The sequence below is a fragment of the Narcine bancroftii genome, chromosome 7 (genome assembly GCF_036971445.1).
Source record: "Narcine bancroftii isolate sNarBan1 chromosome 7, sNarBan1.hap1, whole genome shotgun sequence".
NCBI lineage: Eukaryota > Metazoa > Chordata > Chondrichthyes > Torpediniformes > Narcinidae > Narcine > Narcine bancroftii.
The window spans coordinates 50903917-50923053 of NC_091475.1; the positions used below are offsets into that span (position 1 = coordinate 50903917).

Genomic DNA, 19137 nt, shown 5'->3' on the forward strand with positions numbered 1-19137 from the left:
GACCTTGTTGGTTTTCGTGCAGTTGGATAATCAAGTAATTGGAAGTAAAAGGACAATGAACAATTCAAGGAAAATGACCTTCAGCTTCCAAAGCAACAAAAAAAAAATGAGTGCACTGTTATAATCAACCCCATTCCAAGATCAATTTTTAAGTATCAGCAGCAGAAAATTGTAAATCATTCTCACAATCTTTTCCAACCCCAAACCACCAAGGTTCACACCATCAAAACTTAAGCAAAAAAAACCCCAAGGGATCGGAATGATTGTGCTGTTGCATCTGCGACTGAAATAAGAGACATGACACAACATAAGGGTGAACTAGAAACTGAACTTTTTGAATTCCTCGCACTGTTTGAGGGGACAGCCGACTTCCTATGAAGGGCGCACTGGCCTTAGAGAGTGATGTCAGCACTTTTCGGAGTCACTACCTGTCCAGTGGCATGCAACCAGAAAAAGGCGCCATCCCCCAGGCAATGCGTGTTGCCAACTGCAGGCTTCTCCTCAGAAGGGGGGGGGCCCACGTCATTTTGTGTCGGATAACTGGGACAACAATTCGGCCCTTCTAACTGCCTGGTTACTTGGCCTGCTACTCTAACCCCTCCCCCCAGAATCGCTGCCACCCATTGAACAAGTAATCGTACTGTCATTGGGTGGATGGCCTCTGTGTCTGACCTGAGGGATCTGAAGCAGGCGGGCCTTCTTCGGGACACTGTAGGGGTCCTTTTCGAACAAAAACAAATTTGGTGGACTCCAGGTTCACCGGGACGTGGCAGGGTGGAGAACCGTATCAGAAAAGTGGCAGAGGTTTCTGCTTACCTGTTTGTTCCTTAAATCACTGGAGGACATCTAGAGCACTGGGTTGCATGCTGGGAGGGTTGAAGTGAATGTCCCCTGGGATGGTAAGCGGGGAGCCATACACCATCTGGGCGGACAATGCTGGTAGGTCTTTTGGTGCTACACAAATTTCTAACAGCACCCATGGGGGTTTGTCTATCCAATTAGGGCCTTGTAGTTTAGATTTCAGGGCTGCTTTCATGTGGCGGTGAAAATGTTCGACAAGGACATTTGCCTGAGGATGGTAGGCCGTGGTGTGGTTTAACTGGCTGCTGCAGAACTTGGCTAAGTTGGCCCAGAGCAAGAACATGAACTGGGCCCCTCGGACTAAGATGATGTGGGTCGGGACTCCAAAACGAAGAAAGCTCTGGCGCAAGTCTCTGTGGGCAGGGATATCACTTCCAGCCAATGGAAAAAACCGTCATTACTGTGAATAAATACTGCATACCTTGGCTCACGGGGAGTGGGCTGATGAAGTCCACATGCACATGGTCAAAAATGCACTGTGCCAGGTCGAAACTCTGGAACGGGGTCTTGGTGTGTGTGTACTTTGGTGTATTGGCAGTCCAAACAAGTCTTGGCCTACAGGGTTACATCGCGGCAGAGGCTGGGCCACACGAACTTGTCAGACAGGAAGCACACCATGGACCTGATGGAAGGATGAGACTGGCCATGAATTTGGTCAAACAAACACCTACCGTACCAGGTCATGGGTAGGATGGGTCTGGGGAAGCCTGTGGACATGTTGCACAGTAATGTCAGGCTCCCCAGTGAAGGACAGAAAATCGCTAACCTTCAGGCTGGTGATGGTGGTCTGGTTGGCCTGAACATCCACATCCTCTGCTTAGTCTTTGGCCAGCTGAGCAACAGAGTCCTCCTGAGGTCGTGGCAATGGCTGGTCTAGACAGTGTATCAGCCACCCCGTGGGATTTGCCTGCAGCATAGCAATGTCCGTTGTATCCTCCGAAATGTAGGCCTTCGATTGTGCTCGGCCTGCCAAAACATTGGATGGCTTCCACCTTATCAGGAAGCAGTGTGGTCCCCTCTCGGATGTCCCAGGAAATCGATTGTTTCCAGGCCGAACTGGCACTTAACTGGGTTCACAGTGAGTCTGAACACCTGTAACCTGTCGAAAAGATGAGTCAGGTGCGTCTTGTGTGTGCAAGCATCGGGGCTGGTGATGAGAATGTCAATAAGGTAGAAAAAGATGAAATCGAGGTCCCTGCCATTTCCATGAGACACTGAAATGTCTGGGCTGTATTCTTTAGTCCGAAAGGCATCCAAAGGAACTCAAAAAAGCCGGAAGGTGTAATTATGGCCATTTTCAGGACGCCGTTGGGATGCACTGGAATCTGATGATACTCTTTGATGAGGTCCACCTTGGAAAAAATCCAGCAGACTTGTGACAAAATTCTGGACATGTGGCTTTGGATATCCATCTGGGACAATGGCATCGTTGAGTCATCTTAGTTGCCAGACGGACACCATACGGTGGAGTTCTTCTGGACCATGTGCAGCGAGGATGCCCAGGGGCTGTCTGAATGGTGGACGATACCCAACTCCTCCATGGCAGCGAATCTGATCTTGGCTTGGAGGAGTTTGTTCTGCGCGAGGCGCCGTGCTTGTGCGCACTGGAGACCCGGTGGTCTCAATGTGCCATAGAGTAAGGGGGTATGACTGGAACGGCATCTGTTCATGTCCACCAGGAGCTAGTGTGTCCGGAGGAAATCTACTCTGAGTAGGGTTTGCCCCACGGATGCAATCATACAATTCCAATGGAAAACTGTGTCCGCAGCATGGATTGTGACCAGACAGGTGCCGAAACTCGAAATGGGGGAGCTATCGGCTCCCTGTTGGGGAAGACCAAGTTCGAAATACGTCGGCAGAATGATGCTTATCTCTAACTGTGTCGACTATAAAATCTCCTTGTTCACTGGTGCTAGGTAGAGCAGGCCATTATGTGTGTCAACCGCCGTGCTTGACTTGGCGTTGGGGTACAAGCATAGAGGGATACACCATCGGGCGTTTCGGCCCCATCTGTGGTAGTAGAAACAGTAATCACTCTGTCCTAGCGCTCATTACATTGCAGTTGGGCTGTGGCCACTGCTGGAGGGCCCGACACGGGGCTGAACCAGCAGCGCCAACAGCGTAGATTGGTTGGACGTATATGGAGCTCTGTTGCAGGGTGCTGAAATCCATGTCGGATATTGCCGAGGAAACGTGTACCAGTAGCTTGAAGAGGAACAGTGCCTCGAGCAAGAAACAGTTTGTGTGTCCATCCACGAAGGCCACCATTTCGTGCAGGCCTTGCATATTCAGGATGCGAACAGCGCATTCACACTGGCTAAGTTTCCAGGGAATTGAGGAGGAAATTCCAGATTTGTTTGTACTTGCACTCCATAAGAAGGATTTTCCACGAAGGAGCTTACTTTTGCTATGTTAGCAGCATCCATGGCACTGATAATGTGTCAGAACTTGGTGCCCCCCAAGACAATGCCTCTGATCTGAAACTGTGACTCAGCCAGTTATGACCAATTCCTCGGCTGATTTGTCAGGGTCACCAATGTAGCGTCTGCTAACAGCAGCACTACTGAAATGAGAGACGTTCACACAGCATGAGAGTGAACCAGTAACTGAACTTTATTTCGAATTCCTCGCACTGCTCGAGGGGACTGTCCACATCCTGTGAGGGGTGTGCTGGACTAAAGGAGTGATGTCAGTACATCACAGCGTCACTACCAGTCCAGCAGCACAAAACCAAGAAATGGCACCATCCTCCAGGCAACGCATGCCGCCAACCGCAGGCTTCTCCTCAGAAGGGAATGGGGGCCCTGCGGCATCTTGTGTCGGACGACTGGGGCGTCGGTTTGGCCTGTCTAACTGCGCAGTTGCCTGGCCCGTTACAATGCATATTGATTCTGCTGCAGCAAGTCAGTGAACTCCCATGGCTGTAGTTTTATTATTAAATTGAACTTTAGATTCCCTCAAATTATTATTTAACATCTTAATATCTTGATGCTGTCATTTCCATTTCCAACATTTTCTGGGCAGGTGCAATCACTGCTCTCATTTCTCATGAAACCTAAAAAACTGAACAGAGTTCCTTTCACTGAATCTTAGAATAGAACCAAGCACAAACTCAATTTCCTTGTTACTAACATCCCAACCAACTTTCTCACAATGAACTAACTGGATTTGTTTTAAAAAAAACACACCTGAACTGAAAATAAAGCTCAAGACTTTTTAACCCACATAAATAGAAACTACTTAACTTTGTCTCCATAGCACGGTCTGATTTGAACCTTGCATCAGATAATCTTTCTCTGAAGTCAGTATTGGTCAACTCCAGATTTGATTATTCCAGCCTTCTTATTATTACACTCTTTACAGTTTGTTCTCCATAACCTAACACTCACTCTAATTCTCCTGACTGACCAACTATCTTTCGGTTTGATAAAATTCTGAAATAATCTTTAACGATAGAAATATGGAACTTTCTTAATTTTTTCAGACTTAACCAACCTTGGCTTTTGTTATCATTACATTGATCATTGAATTTAATGTATACTGACTTGAGTTCACATTTTTCATGAACGTGGTCAACTTTCAATATAAAATCAACATGAACAGATTTCATTATCCAAGAATATTATGTGATGAGGCAAGGAAGCAAATTTCTGTTCCTTGTTTCCCCATCCTTTCACAGCCTCAACACTGTCATTGTCTCAAATCCTCTCCAGAAACAGACCCACTCTTATTGAAATTTAGCTTCCTGTTCATCTCTATGCTTTTTAAATCTCCTTCAAACAGGTGCACTGTAGCTTCCAGTCCCTGCACTCAATTTTTTTCTTAACTTTTCTTCCCCTTCTTCAGAATGCTTTTCAAAATGTCTCTTCAGTCAAGTTTTTAGTCACTTGCACCATTTGTGACATTTTAGTTTGATAATAAACAGGAACAGTATACAATATTGAAGATATTGAAGACAAAACAAATGGAAGTTGATGTAAAATAAACCATGTTCAAGCAATATCCAAAGAAAAATACCCATGTTGAAATAATTCTAAAGCATAGTTCCCTTTTTGATTGCTGTCAGAAAAAAAGTTTTACTATTTACCATTAAATTTGGGTAAACATTCATTATATTGGACCTTGATGCCTTCTTTCTGGAACCTTGTCTAAAGCTGTTCATTAAATTAAAATGCAGTTTATACCAATGCACACAACCTCCTTTTGCATTTGTTAATCATCACATCAATGAACTTCAAAACATTAGAAAGTCCAAATGGGTACTAATAAGGAACTAGTATCCAACAATTGAAGAATAAAAACACCACTATTTCTAAATATGATTTATTTCTGTCAAAAATCTTTAAAGTCTGTAATTATCGTATAAGGAAACACATTTTTGTACATTTATCATCAAAAAAATTCATTTGTTAATTTCAAAGCTTTTCTATCAGTCCAGTGGTGAAACTGTAAAAAAAATCTCTCAAAAAAATGGGTGGGGGGGGGGGGGGGTTGACATTCACCATATACTTTTGAGACCTTAAAATCAGCTCAAAAACCACTCCACACTGATTTGGCATACAAGTCAACCCTTGAGAAACAAGAAACCCCCAACTACAAGATTTTTAATTGAAATTTTAATTGAAAACAACACATTTAAAAATCTTCAAAATGACCATCATTGTCCGAGGCAAAGATCGGAGCAAGCACATCCATACTCTCACTGTTTAAACAGTCATCATACGGGTCCCAGTTTATATCTGATGAGGTGGCTTCAGCTTTGACTTCAGTGCCCATAATAAATCATCTTCCATGCTATCAATTGCCAAGGGATACCGCACTTTTTAAACAATTTTATTAGTCTCGACTAAACTTTGTCCCATGCCTTGAACATAAAATCACACAGCACATCAAGCGATAAAGCATGCACTGCCCTGCCTTTTTTGAAAGATTTTTCTGCACTCAACATGTATCCCATTCGTCATGCACATGGTCTTTGAATGGCTTGTTCAGGCAGACATCTAGAGGTTGCAATTATAGACATCAAACCACCCAGGGTAACCGCCAAGTATTACGTAGTGCTAATCTACTTTTAGTGGCTATGAACCATATCCCAGACCAGCAAACTCTGTCCCTTGCTGCCTGTTCCACACATTTTCTATCCATAGTTTTACACCATTTTCATCCATCCCTTTTCATGAAAATGTACAAAAATACCCACGGAGAATTTTGTTTTACGTTTAATTTTGCATTTGAAGCTTACCATGGGTTTTAATTTTGTCCCATTGGCTATGCACGATAACAACACAGTAAACCTGGTCCTTTCATGGCCTGTACTTATGTTTGCAGTTTTTACATCTTTCCATTCCACTGTTCTATTGCCTGCCATGTCAAAATTCATGGCGATTTCATCCAGGTTTCCAATATTTGCCAATGCAAATTAACGTTTCTGCCGGTTATGTATAATAAACTGGTGAAAATTTATAACTTTATGATCAAGATCTTTTGGTAGTTTCAGAGCAATTTTTATTTTTTGTTGTAATACCAGATTTTTTCTGTTCATGAAACGGTTGCACTAGCCTACTGTAGCTTCAACATCATTTTTGAGTTCTGGCTATGACTTTGCCCACTGCAGCTCAGATGTTATTTTATTTTGGATGACTACGTAGCAATCTCGCCTCTGTTCATGGACCCATTCTGCAACTCTGGCCAACGAGTGATTCCTCTTCCCATCGAACATTCCCTTTTTGGTATTTTTCTTCAAGTCTCTTCTTTCTTCCTCCAATATCATACCAATATCTCATAAATAGCAAATTGTCTTGCAGCAGCTCAGTTGTGGTTTACTTGACCATTTCTATCAGTTTTATTTAAAACTCGCTTCATACTTTCGTTGTTTTGATGGAGCTTCCATCATAACAATCATCTGCAGCCAAGGCCTAGCAGATCAATCATCACAATTTTGGGGGAGGGGCGTTTTACTTATACACCGACAAATGTCCAACGTCTCAGGCATTGCAATTTTTGGGGGTAGACCCTATATATGTAAAATTCATAGCTAAAAAAACATTTGAGCATCAAGTAAATATAACTTTTACCTATTTTCTCCTTTGAAGTTATTTCTGATATCTCTAATTGTTCACTGTCTGCAAGTCCCTTCATCCTTCCAAGTGTTATTTATATTCATTGATGACATTTGTGAAAATACTAAATAAGATGCACTGAAAATGGAGCCCAAGATGTACTATCCCTACTTGTTTAATTCTTCCACTTTACATTTTGTTGTAAATTTGAATTGTGTAAGAGCAGCATTCTATATCAAAGTAAAAAAAATAGGATATGCAGATTACGAAGTCCCTGCTCCCATCACTCCAAACGATGCAAGAATTTGAAAATCCAAACAACATGAGATGGAAAAGAGATATGCAAAAGAAGAGTAAATTCATGGGTTTCTCATCAAGAAACAACAGGACGATAAATTGAACAAAGGATTAATTACAACAATAATGTCTCCACTTTAGCACAAGCTTTCATGAAGAAAAAAGCTGTTGAGCCATCTAACCACTCAAAATATCTGTGTAGGTTGTGTGCAGATAACTTCAGCACTACATTTAACAAAACTATAATGATTATCCTCAAAATGGCCCTGATTATGATTCACTATTTTGATTTAATTTTGCTTGGAAGGGGAGAACTTCAAAGCACAGAACACAACACAATTATACATGAACTCATTTGGTCCATCTGAGTTTCTCCCTGGAGACAACAGTGCCATCACTGGAATATTCCATCATTAAATGGTTACACAATGCTTGCTTCAACAATTTTATTCAGAAGATCAACAGGCATATCTTTATTTTTTTCAGATTTAAAACATGGCTTTAGTTATTATTACACTAATCTTTCAATTTAATTTTAATTGACTCAAGTTCACATTTTCATACCTTCTTCTATACTTCCTCAAAATTAGTTCTCACACCTTCCTTCAAAACAGTCCAGTCTTTCCTCACCAATCATACAATTCACTCTGGTTATAGTCAAGTTGCTTTTTCTTTACACTGCCGACAGTAAATAAATGCCTAAATTATTATGACTTGATAATATCTTAATTAAAACATAAATAAACAGGATTTAAAATTCCACTGCTCTTTTATTGTTTTCCCTATTTAGTTCAATTTTGAATTGGTGCTTGCTAATTACATCTTCATTGGTTGAATACATTGTTTTAAACTTATCGAGTCCCCTCATTTCTTACATTACTCTCCATAACTTAAAAAATCCTATCGTCCCTTAGCATATTCAATAATGTCTTACAAATTTCACTTGCTGAACTCACAAAAAAAGGCATAGAAAATCTGGTACAAAACACAGTATAGGTACTCGCATCCTAGCAGTGCAATTTGACGCATTTATTTCAAGAGCCACAATGTTCTAATTTTTGTTTGACAAGATTAAATGCACATAACATTTTAATTATGCACTTCAACTGCTAAAATTGAAAACTTTATCCATCTAATTTTTAAAAATTCTCCTACAGTCAAACGCCTAAGTTCGTATACTCATTTAAGAAGCAATAGTCTGCACAATTGATTTTACCAAGAATAAAACCCCAATAATAATCACTGAAACAAACGAATATGCATTTCTTGCTTTGTTAAAATATTGCTAAATTAAGGCAGAACTGTTTATAATACCACCATACCCTGTCAATGATAGCAAAACCCAAATCAAAAGTATTTGAAGTATTATCAACTTTAAAATAGCTGTCTCTGTAATTGCAACTCATTTTCTGTCTTCTTCCATGAACATCTGAAAAATATTCAGATCTGAAGTGAAAAAATCATTGATGATAAAGTCCAAGTAGTCCTTCCAAATACTGTACAATGATAACCAAAAATGCGAGAACAGAACAAGTTACATGTATTACCCTAAATAGGCTATCAAAAAATTCCCGATGCATTTTAAATGAAACACGAAAGTCCGCAGACGCTGTGATTGTAGCATAAACTCAAAATTGTACAAATGGGATAAGATCGAAACGACGGAATAGGACCTTTCCTGTTTTACTATTTATAAAACCCAACGAACTTGGACTGGCGGAGCAATTTGGCGCGATGCTTCCAGTCAAATAGTAGGCCGTGGGTACAGCGTCCTCTAATTACACACAGATCCAGGACCATTGTCCTCTCTCTTGGGCCTGACATTACTTAATACCATCCTAGGAGTTCGTCACAAGGAACGTGGAAGAAGGATAAAGACTTAATGAAAGAATCCTCACCCAACCTTGAAAAAGGGATCAGGTCCGAAACATCACATAGATCTTTATCTCCAATTAACGCATAAAACCTAATGAGTTACTCCAGCATTCCTCTTTTTGTCTCACCCAGCCTGACCCGGGAAACTCCTCTACACAACAAACCCTTGGCCCTAAAAGAGCCAAGCCGCCTCAGGCCGGGCTCGTGCCGACCTCGACCACCCCACCTCCCCTCGATCGTGATACGGCAGCTTCAATGTGACAGCCGCTGCAGACAAGGCCTGGCCCAGCCCGGCCTGCCGCCATAACGCGCTCGTCAGCCACCTCCATCTTCTGAATGCTCCGCTGTAATCAGCTCCGACTCGGAAGCAACGGGTTATCAAGGCCTAGTGAGGCCGGATCGAGTGCAGTAAGAGCCCGAAGAATTCGGATCAATGGTGCCAGATCGGATATGGCATCCGCCCGGAATCCTCGGAAACTTTGCTTCGAAGGTGAAGAAGGAGAGGCCGGAGCGAGCGGCTTCTGCTCTCACTCACCTCGTCGTTAAAGGCGTTGACGGCTTCCATGTTGTTGGTGTCCGAATGCCGCCGTGTTCGGGCTTTTCACAAAGGCTCCACGATCCCTTCAACTCTCCCCCGCTCGGCTCGCCTCCGTTGGATTCGGCTCCGGCCGTTTCCTCTCGTTCCGCTCCCGCTCCCGCTCCCACATTCACCTCCAAAGCGGTTCCACACGCGCCTCGTTCAACATGGCGGCGGCTGCACAACACGGCCGTGGTGGCTTGTGGGGGAGCGCGTGCCGTCGCCCGCCGAGAGGTGCGCCGTCCGTGCTCGAGGCCGCTCGGGTGCGCGAACTTCCCGCTCCGCCTGCTGTGTCTTTGGTTGTCGAGCCGGCATATCTGCCCAGCCGAATTTCACTCTCGTTTTGTTGTCACAACAGCTACAAATGTAGCAAAAAAAATCCACGAGAGCGCCAGAATGACACGGCATGTGGCAGTTCGGCCCGTCCACTCTGTACTGTCTGCAGGTAAGAGTCATTCACTTCTTGTTCTCTTTTCTCCCCCATATTTATCCATCTCTCTGTTGAAAGCTAATATTGAATCTGTCTTGGCTGGCACTTTATTCCAGACGAATTGTGAATCAACTTCAGTTCTTCGATCCTTCCACAGTTCAACCCACAGGTTAGGCCGGCTGGGAAACAGGATTAATGTATCAAGGCCTTCGGACTCTTCATCTGCTCAATCGGCTCCGTCTTTCTAAGTTTCCTGTTTATATTTAAGATTTTCAGCATCAGCTGGGTTTTTTTTCTCTCTTTTCTATTTACTATATTTATATCCTTCATAACTTCAAATGTATGTATTCGATTTTTTTTTCAGTATTCCAGAGAACAACGCCTGTGACCAAATCCCTATCACTAAAATCATGTCAGCAAATCTGTACAAACCTTTCACAGTTAAACAGGAAAGTCGCTGTGATTGTCGTCCAATACACAAAAGTGCTGGAGAACTTAAGCAGGTCACACAGTGTAGGTAGGAAGCAAATGGATATTTTAAAACCAGAAATAGGCTTTGTTCACAAATAAAATATTGACAACAAGGAAAACCATTTCAAAGTTTCTTCCCAGCCTTAGTTTTGAATCCATATATTAATTTCTATTTACACCATGCCATCACTCTGGCATCTTGTTATTTATCTACCCCCTGTTGTTTGAGGGGCTTCCCGTAGGTCTCAGCCTGTAATGCTCAATCATGGAATGATGAGAGAGTCTTGACCAGGGGTGGCCAAACTTGCTTACCATAACATAAACCAGCAGCAATAGAAATTCACCAAGACAATGGTATCTTCAAAACAATAATTTTTATTAAGAACAGTTAATAATATAAAATTGTGGCGGTACGCCATTAGGCAGGCAAACCAGCTCTGCTTGTCACACACGCGGTGGGGCAGCTGGCCAAAATGGCGCTGTCGGGGTTTCCTCTCGACCTCTGCACCGGACTCAGAAGCCTATGCTTGGGCACCCATGTGACACCCCAGTGACGTCGGAGACCCCCAGCGCGGTTCTCAGCCAGGTCCGGGTTGGGAGTACAAAGCCATCCAGGCAGCCTGCAATAAATTAGTTTTGCTCGCTGAACTCAACCTGTCTGGTTGTGCAATCCTTCAGTTAGCAGTGTAGCTGCCACTACAGTTAGTGTCCCCAACTGGTTCAAACATCTTTGAACCCAACATGAACGACCCTTCGATCAACGCTATAGCCATCAAGCTTCCTGACTTCTGGGTTCACGAGCCAGAGACCTGGTTCAGCCACACAGAGGCTCAGTTTCACCTCTGCCAAATTTCATCGGATTCGACCAAGTTTTACCATGTGGTCACCGCCCTGGACCAGGTCACCTCCAAATGAGTGCTTCACCTCGTTCATCACCCACCCGCGGAAGATAAATACAGGACCATAAAGCAGGTGATCACCGGCTCTTTCGGCCTCTCCAGGCACCAGCAAGCCGCTCAGATGCTCCACCTCGACGCCTTGTGTAGAGCTCGTCGAAAGAACCAAAGACTTGTTGATCCAAACCAAGGCTTTTATTAGCAAAAGACAGGAGCTCTTCACAGGTGGCCAACCAGTCTGGAATGATCCGACCTGGCTAAGGACACAACCCTTTAAGGCCCAGATAGTAGGCGTGGCTAACCTCTCAGTCAATCGCTGTAAGCACAGTCATTACACTCTAGATACTGTAACTATATACATTGGTGATAGGTCAGTACTATCACACCTTGGGAGACAGAACTACAATCGAGTTGATGGACGAGATGCTCGCGCTCTTGGGCGATCAAACCAACTGCCCACTCTTCAAGTGCATCTTCCTCAACCATCAGCCTGAACACATCTGGCCGCTACTGTCCCAGGAAAGCTTCGTCAACCCTAGGAAGGTCGCTCAAAAGGCTCAGGAGCTATGGCTTGAACGCTTCCTGGAGGGCTCAGCAGTCCAGCAGGTTACGAGTCACAGGCATGACCACGCCAAGCCTTCTAGCACTGTGGTGGAACACCCAGCCCCTGCAGGGGCCTCAAAGAGCATAGCCAGAAGCAAGTCATCCACTTCAGGCCTCGTCTTCCTCCTCCAGCGCTGGGGAGCCAAGGCTCGGAAGTGTCGTCAGCCCTCCTCGTTCCAGGAAAATGAGCAGGCCAGCCGCTGTTAATGGCTGCGGTGGCTGGTCAAGAACACAGCCTTCTCTACCTGCAAGATTCAGTCAGTTGCCGACGCTTCCTCGTCGACACCAGGTCCCAGATCAGCGACATCCCGGCCACAGCCATCGAGTCCTGGAACCGGCCTCGAGGACCTCCCCTCCATGCAGCCAATTCGACAGAGATCTGGACGTATGGAGACAAGACCGTCCACTTCCATATTGGCCAGTGGACGTTCTTGTGGAGGTTCACCGTCTTGTCCCTTCCAACCGCCATCCTGGGTGTTGACTTCCTCCTCGCCCACGGACTCCTGGTCGACATTCAAGGTAGGCGACTGGTAGATGCCCGTACCTTCCAATCTGTTTGCTTCAATGCCTCCCACACAGAGCAGCCACAGATGGCCACGGTCAGCATGCCCAAGGATGAGTTTCACTGTATTCTGGATGAGCTCCTCAAGCTGCAGTTTTCCACTGCCTCACCACACCACAGGGTGCTTCATTACATCCCCACCCAAGGCCTGCTAGTCCACGCCAAGGCATGCCGGCTCCCACTGGATAAGCTCCAGAGAGCGAAAGGAGGAGTTCTCGCATCTGCAGGAGCTGGGGATCATTCGACGCTCCGACAGTCCTTGGGCCTCACCATGGATGTTGGGAATCATAGAGACTAATGCAAAGGAGGAGCTGAAAGAAATCAGTATCTCTAAGGACATGGTCTTGGGGAAATTGAAGGGATTGAAGTCCGATAAACCCCAAGGGCCTGATAATCTACATCCTAGGGTACTTAAAGAAGTGGACATTCAGATAGCAGATGCTTTAAAAATTATTTTCCAGAACTCAATAGACTCAGGATCAGTACCATGGATTGGAGGGTAGCTAATGTTACCCCACTATTTAAAAAGGGGGGTAGAGAAAAAGCGGGGAATTATAGGCCGGTGAGCCTTACATCAGTAGTGGACAAAATGATGGAATCCATTATTTAGGATGTAATAGCGGAGCATATGACTAGCAGAGAAGGGATCGTACAGAGTCAACATGGATTTACAAAAGGTAAATCGTGCTTGACAAATCTATTGGAATTCTTTGAGATGGTGACAGGTAAAATAGATGGATGTGGTGTACCTGGAGGCTTTCGATAAGGTCCCACATAAACGACTGGCATGCAAAATCAAGGCTCATGGGATTGGGGGCAAGCTATTGATGTGGATTGAGAACTGGCTGGCAGATAGAAGACAGCGAGTTGGGATAAACGGCTCATTTTCTGAGTGGCAGACGGTAACCAATGGGGTGCCACAGGGATCTGTACTGGGACCCCAGCTGTTCACAATTAGCATTAATGATCTAGATGAGGGGATTTGATGTCATATCTTCAAATGTGCAGATGACACTAAGCTAGGAGGGGTTGTGTGCATTGAAGAGGGGGTCAGGAAGCTCCAGTGTGATTTGGATAAATTGGGGGACTGGGCAGATACATGGCAAATGCACTACAATGTGGATAAATGTGAGGTTATCCACTTTGGTAAGGATACCTTACAGCAGTTGTACAGAGCCTTGGTGAGACCACACCTGGAGTATTGTGTGCAGATTTGGTCGCCTTATCTGAGGAATGATGTTCTTGCAATGGAGGGAGTGCAAAGGCGATTCACCAGGCTGATACCTGGAATGGCAGGAATAACTTATGAGGAAAGATTGCGCAAATTGGGATTGTACTTGCTCGAGTTTAGAAGATTGAGAGGGGATCTCATAGAGACATAAAATTCGGGCAGGACTGGACAGAATGGATGCGGAAGGGATGTTTCTGATGTTGGGGGAGTCCAGAACCCGGGGCCATGGTTCGAGGATAATAGGCAAACCATTTAGAACCGAGATGAGGAATTTCTTTACCCAGAGGGTGGTGAATCTGTGGAATTCATTGCCACAGAGAGCAGTAGAGGCAGGTTAATTGAATATATTTATATTGAATTAGATATATTTCTTCAGTATAAGGGAATTAGGGGTTACGGAGAGAAGGCAGGGATGGGGTACTGAACTTTAAGATCAGCCATGATCTCATTGAATGGCGGAGCAGGCTCGAAGGGCCAAATGACCTACTCCTGCTCCTATCTTCTATGTTTCTACTCCACCTGGTCCCAAAAGCCTCCGGCGGCTGGCGCTCCTGCAGAGATTATCGATGGCTTAACGAAGTCACATTACCTGAACGTTATCCGATCCCTCACATCCAGGACTTTACGGCCAACCTGGGTGGCTGAGGGTATTCTCCAAGGTTGACCTGGTGCACCCCGAGGACATACACAGAATGGCCATCATCACCCCCTTCAGCTTGCTCAAGTTCCTACACATGCCATTCAGGCTCAAGAACTTCGCCCAGACCTTCCAGTGCTTTATCGACACAATGGGCAGGGATTTGACGACATCCTTGTCGCCAGCAGAGACCGGGCACAACACAAGTCCCACCTGCGCACCCTCTTCTCCCGACTGGCCGACTTCAGCTTAACGATCAATCTGGTCAAGTGCCAGTTCAGGAAAGAGTCCATGCAGTTCCTGGGCCATACCATCATGGCCAAAGGAACCAGACCTGCCGCTGCGAAGGTCGCTGAAATCAGGGAGTTCCCATGCCCAGACAACCTCAAGGGGCTACAGGAGTTCGTGGGTCTGGTCAATTTCTATAACTGCTTCATTCCAGGCACTGCGCACATCATGCAGCCGCTCTTCCCCCTCATTGTGGGCAAAGACAAGACGCTCACCTGGACTCCAGAGGCCAGCAGGGCATTCGAAGCCACGAAAGATGCCCTTGCGAAGGTTACCCTGCTCGTCCACCCATGTACCGACCGGCATATGGTGCTCTCCGTCAATGCCTCTGCCACAGCCATCGGCGCCATCCTGGAGCAACAGGTGAACAGACAGTGGAAACCACTGGCATTCTTTAGCCGACTTCTTCGCTCGCCAGAGTGCAAGTATACAGCTTTCGATTGTAAGTTGCTGCGCGTGTACCTGGCAGTGCCTCATTTCCTCTATTTCTAGGAGGGGAGGCCTTTCACTATTTTTACCGACCACAAACCCCTCAGTCAGGCACTTTCTATGAGATCCCTGGTCGGCCCGCCAACAGCGTCCCCTCTCCTTCGTGTCAGAGTTCACCACCGACATTTGGCACAAGGCAGGGAAAGACAACGTGGTCACCGACGCACTCTCACGACCGGCCATTTGCGCGCTGACACCCGGCCTCGACTTCGACCAGTTCATTTGGGACCAGAAGTCTGATGAGGGCACCGTCCTGTGCGATGTCTCCATGGGCATCCCGCGACCAGTGGTTCCCCAGCAATGGCGCAGCAAATCTTCCCCCATATCCATGACCTTTCCCAGCCTTCCATCAGGCCTATGCACGGTCTTCGGAGGCAGATTGCGGTCTGGACCAGAACCTGCACCCATTGCCAGCTTTTCAAGGTACACAGGCACACCAGAGTGCACGTACAAGATTTTGAACATGTCTAGGAATGGTTCAGCCACATACATATGGATATCGTCAGACCCTTACCTGTTTCCTGAGGTAACCATTACCTTTTTACAGTGGTAGACTGCACCACTCGTTGGCCCGAGGTGATCCCGATGCCAGATGCCTCCACAGACTTTTGCTTCCGAGCGCTTTTGAACGGGTGGGTTGCCCAGTTCTGCGTCCTGAACCACCTCACCAGTGATCAGGGTGCCCAGTTCACCTCTGTGCTCTAGGCACAGGTCGCCAACAGACTGGGGATCGAGGTACGTCACACCATGGCCTATTAACCACAGGCCAATGAGCTTGTCGAGCGATTGCACCGCCACCTTAAGTCGGCACTTATGGTCCACCTCACCGGCCCTGACTGGGTGGATGAGCTGCCTTGGGTGCTCCTGGGCATCCGCTCGACACCCAAAGAGGACCTACAGGCATCATCAGCCGAGCTGGTCTATGGTGCACTGCTAGCCATACCCGGTGAGTTCGTCAACGCACCTCACAACCCCCAGCAGTCACCGCATGGTCTACTTCCCCGCCTTTGGGCCCAGTTGGACTCCTTCACACCCCCACCACTGTCCAGACACGGCACACGGGCCTCTTATGTCCCCAGCGAGCTGTACTCCTCAAAGTACGTTTTTCTTAGGTGGGGCCCGTCCACAGCACCTCTACAAAGACTATAGGAAGAGCCAACAAAGTCGTCCAGTGTTCAGGATACACTTTCATACTGGATATCGGTGGCAAGAGGGAACTGTTTACGGTGGACGAGTTAAAGCCAGCCCACCTCAACCCCACTGAACCTGTAGTTGTGGCCCAACCCAAGAAGCGAGGCCATCCGGCAAAAAAGGACATTGGCACCGGTACTGGGGGGGGAGGGCTGTGTGGCGGTACGCCATTAGGCAGGCGAACCGACCCTGCTTGTCATGCACATGACAGGGCAGCCACCCAAAATGGTGCCATCGGGGGTTTCCTCCCAACCTCAGCACCGGGCTCGGAAGCCCACACTTGGGGACCCACGTGACGCCCCAATGACGTTGGGGCCCCCCAGCATGGTTCTTAGCCAGGTCCGGGCTGGGAGTACAAAGCCAGCCAGCAGCCTGCAATAAATCAGTTTTGCTCACTGAACTGAACCCGTCTGGTTGTGCGATCCTTCAGTTAGTAGTGAGGCTGCCACTACAAAATCTAACAACTCTAAACTTAATTCCCAACTATGCGCAAATGTATGGCAGATCCCAAACTATTATAGTTCAAGTAGGATTCTGGAAAGTCAATTTCAAAGTTAACTCTTATAAATCTTTTGTGTTGAAACTCAGTCTTTAAACTGTTGTTCAAAAGTAATTATGGAGTAGGTGAGACACCAAGTCATTAGACTTATCAAAACTCACAAATTCTTGTAGAGTTGCTTTCAGAAAAAAGTTTTTTCAAACAAATGATTTTTTTTCCACAAGTCCCCTCTGTGTGGATGTTACGGAACTTGTGATTTCCATGATGATTTCACAAACCCAGGCAAGGGTTTTAGACAAGATGGCTATTACAATGGGCATAGAGGTGCTGCTGTCCCTTAACAAAGACACAGTCAAAGAAGCCATCTTTTCTGAAGCCACTTTGATTCTGTGTTCCTCCCTTGATGAGGAGAACACAATAGCTGTCCTTTCTCACAGAATGTTACTGCATTTCTGATGAAAACTGGTTGAATACTTAAAATGCTGCTTAAAGTGTCTTTTATTGCATGACTGCTTTGATCACATGATATTTTGGTTTCAATCTCCAATTTCTCCAAAAGTATGAGTTAACAGAGGCCAACAAGCAAAAGGCTGTTTGTGTACACAAGTGCCTTTCTGTGCAAACATTCATTGTCTTCAGTATTTCTATGGAACAATCAACTTTAGCTTTATTGCTTTGTTTACAGGTGTATGGAGCAGACACAGAGTCTCTGCAGATTGGTGTTGTGTGTGTTTCCCTATTTCCAACCACAAGGTACCTCTCTAAAATATATTATAATCTAAAGATTAATAATAGCACAATTCTGTAACAGCCACATATGATAAACTTTAGATATTTGACAGCACAAGACATGAAAAAATATTACATACACATTTTTATTCTTACATGCATATTTTGTTACAAAAGTTTTATATACAGTGAATATTAAGAAATATATATACGTAATAATATTCATGCATGTATTTTTTTAAACTGCTAATTTGTGTTGGTTTCAATAATCTAAATGTACACATATTGAATACACTTATCAAATTTTGTAGATGTATTTTTAGGGGAAAATTTAGGGGGTCGACTGTTGCATGCATACAACTTTGATCGAGGTAAGTACCTGAGTTATTTGAGGAGTTGGAAGCTGGGATGGGCAGCTGGGATCGGGTGGTAAACCTGCTTTTGAGACATTGGGACCTCTGATAGGTGGAAAGGCAGCATTGACTGCGCCAGGCCTCTGCATCCTCAGCACATCTTCCTGTAGCCTGGCATGTGCTCGTGACCAGCATTCCTGCACTGAATCTCCGTGTGCTGAAGGACTACCACGTTTCTGACAGGCCAGTATCTTTTCTAAGTTCAAGTTTAATATCATCAGGTGGTAGAAGTACAACCCAACAAAACAACGTTCTCTGGTGCTTGTTGTAAAAGCATGCAATAAACAGTACATTGGCAGTATGTAATATACACATGTAAAAATAAATAAATATTGTTAAATAAATAGTAGGATCTCAGTCTGGTTCTGGCTCTGATACTCTTGTATCTTTTTCCTGACGAGAGTTGCTGGAAGATGCTGTGTGCTGGTTGACAGGGTTCTTCATTGATTTTCTGTGCCCTCTTCAAACAATGATCCTGAAAGATCATATCGATGCAGGGAGGGAGACCCCAATGATTCTCTCTGCCACTCTTCTGGTCCTGTGGATTGATATCTGATCTGATGTTCCACAGCAACAGTACCTCACTGTTATGCAGCCTGCCAGGATGTTCTTGATGCAGGTCCAGTTGTCTTTAGACAGGATGATGCCTGGTAGCTTTGCATGCCTCAATCTTCTCAGGAAGTGCAGTCACTGTTATGCCTTCCTAATAAGTGATCTTATTGAAATCTTTCCTGTAGTTGGTGTCCAAAACTACACTCAATACTCCAAATTTGGTGTCACCAACAACTTGTATAACTCAAATATGAAACCCCACCTATTTTTAAAAAAAAACAAAACTAACCAAGAAAAAAATCTTTGGAGCAGCTTGTCCTGAGGATTTCATTCCGTGAATCAAAAAACAAAGGTAAGACAAAATTTCATCTGGAAGAGAGTACATCAAATCACATTAAAAATATTTATATCAAATGAAAATAAGATATAAAAGATCACAATGTATCTTCAAATTTTACCAATGAATCAAATACATGC

General features: G+C 45.1%; 2 protein-coding genes across 2 annotated transcripts in view; one reads left to right on the forward strand and one right to left on the reverse strand.

Annotated features, from left to right (window-relative positions):
* LOC138738910 (SR-related and CTD-associated factor 4-like) overlaps positions 1-9890 on the reverse strand; it is a 102155-nt gene extending 92265 nt beyond the window's left edge. Inside the window, exon 1 of the mRNA XM_069890094.1 lies at positions 9628-9890. Coding sequence (XP_069746195.1) covers positions 9628-9657 — 30 coding nt within the window. The 5' untranslated portion in view covers positions 9658-9890. The remainder of the gene's footprint in view (positions 1-9627) is intronic.
* A 73-nt stretch (positions 9891-9963) lies between these two features.
* The window catches only part of LOC138738909 (cilia- and flagella-associated protein 47-like), a 614550-nt gene continuing 605376 nt past the window's right edge, over positions 9964-19137 (forward strand). The window contains exons 1-2 of the mRNA XM_069890090.1: positions 9964-10114; positions 17652-17719. Coding sequence (XP_069746191.1) covers positions 10066-10114; positions 17652-17719 — 117 coding nt within the window. The 5' untranslated portion in view covers positions 9964-10065. The remainder of the gene's footprint in view (positions 10115-17651; positions 17720-19137) is intronic.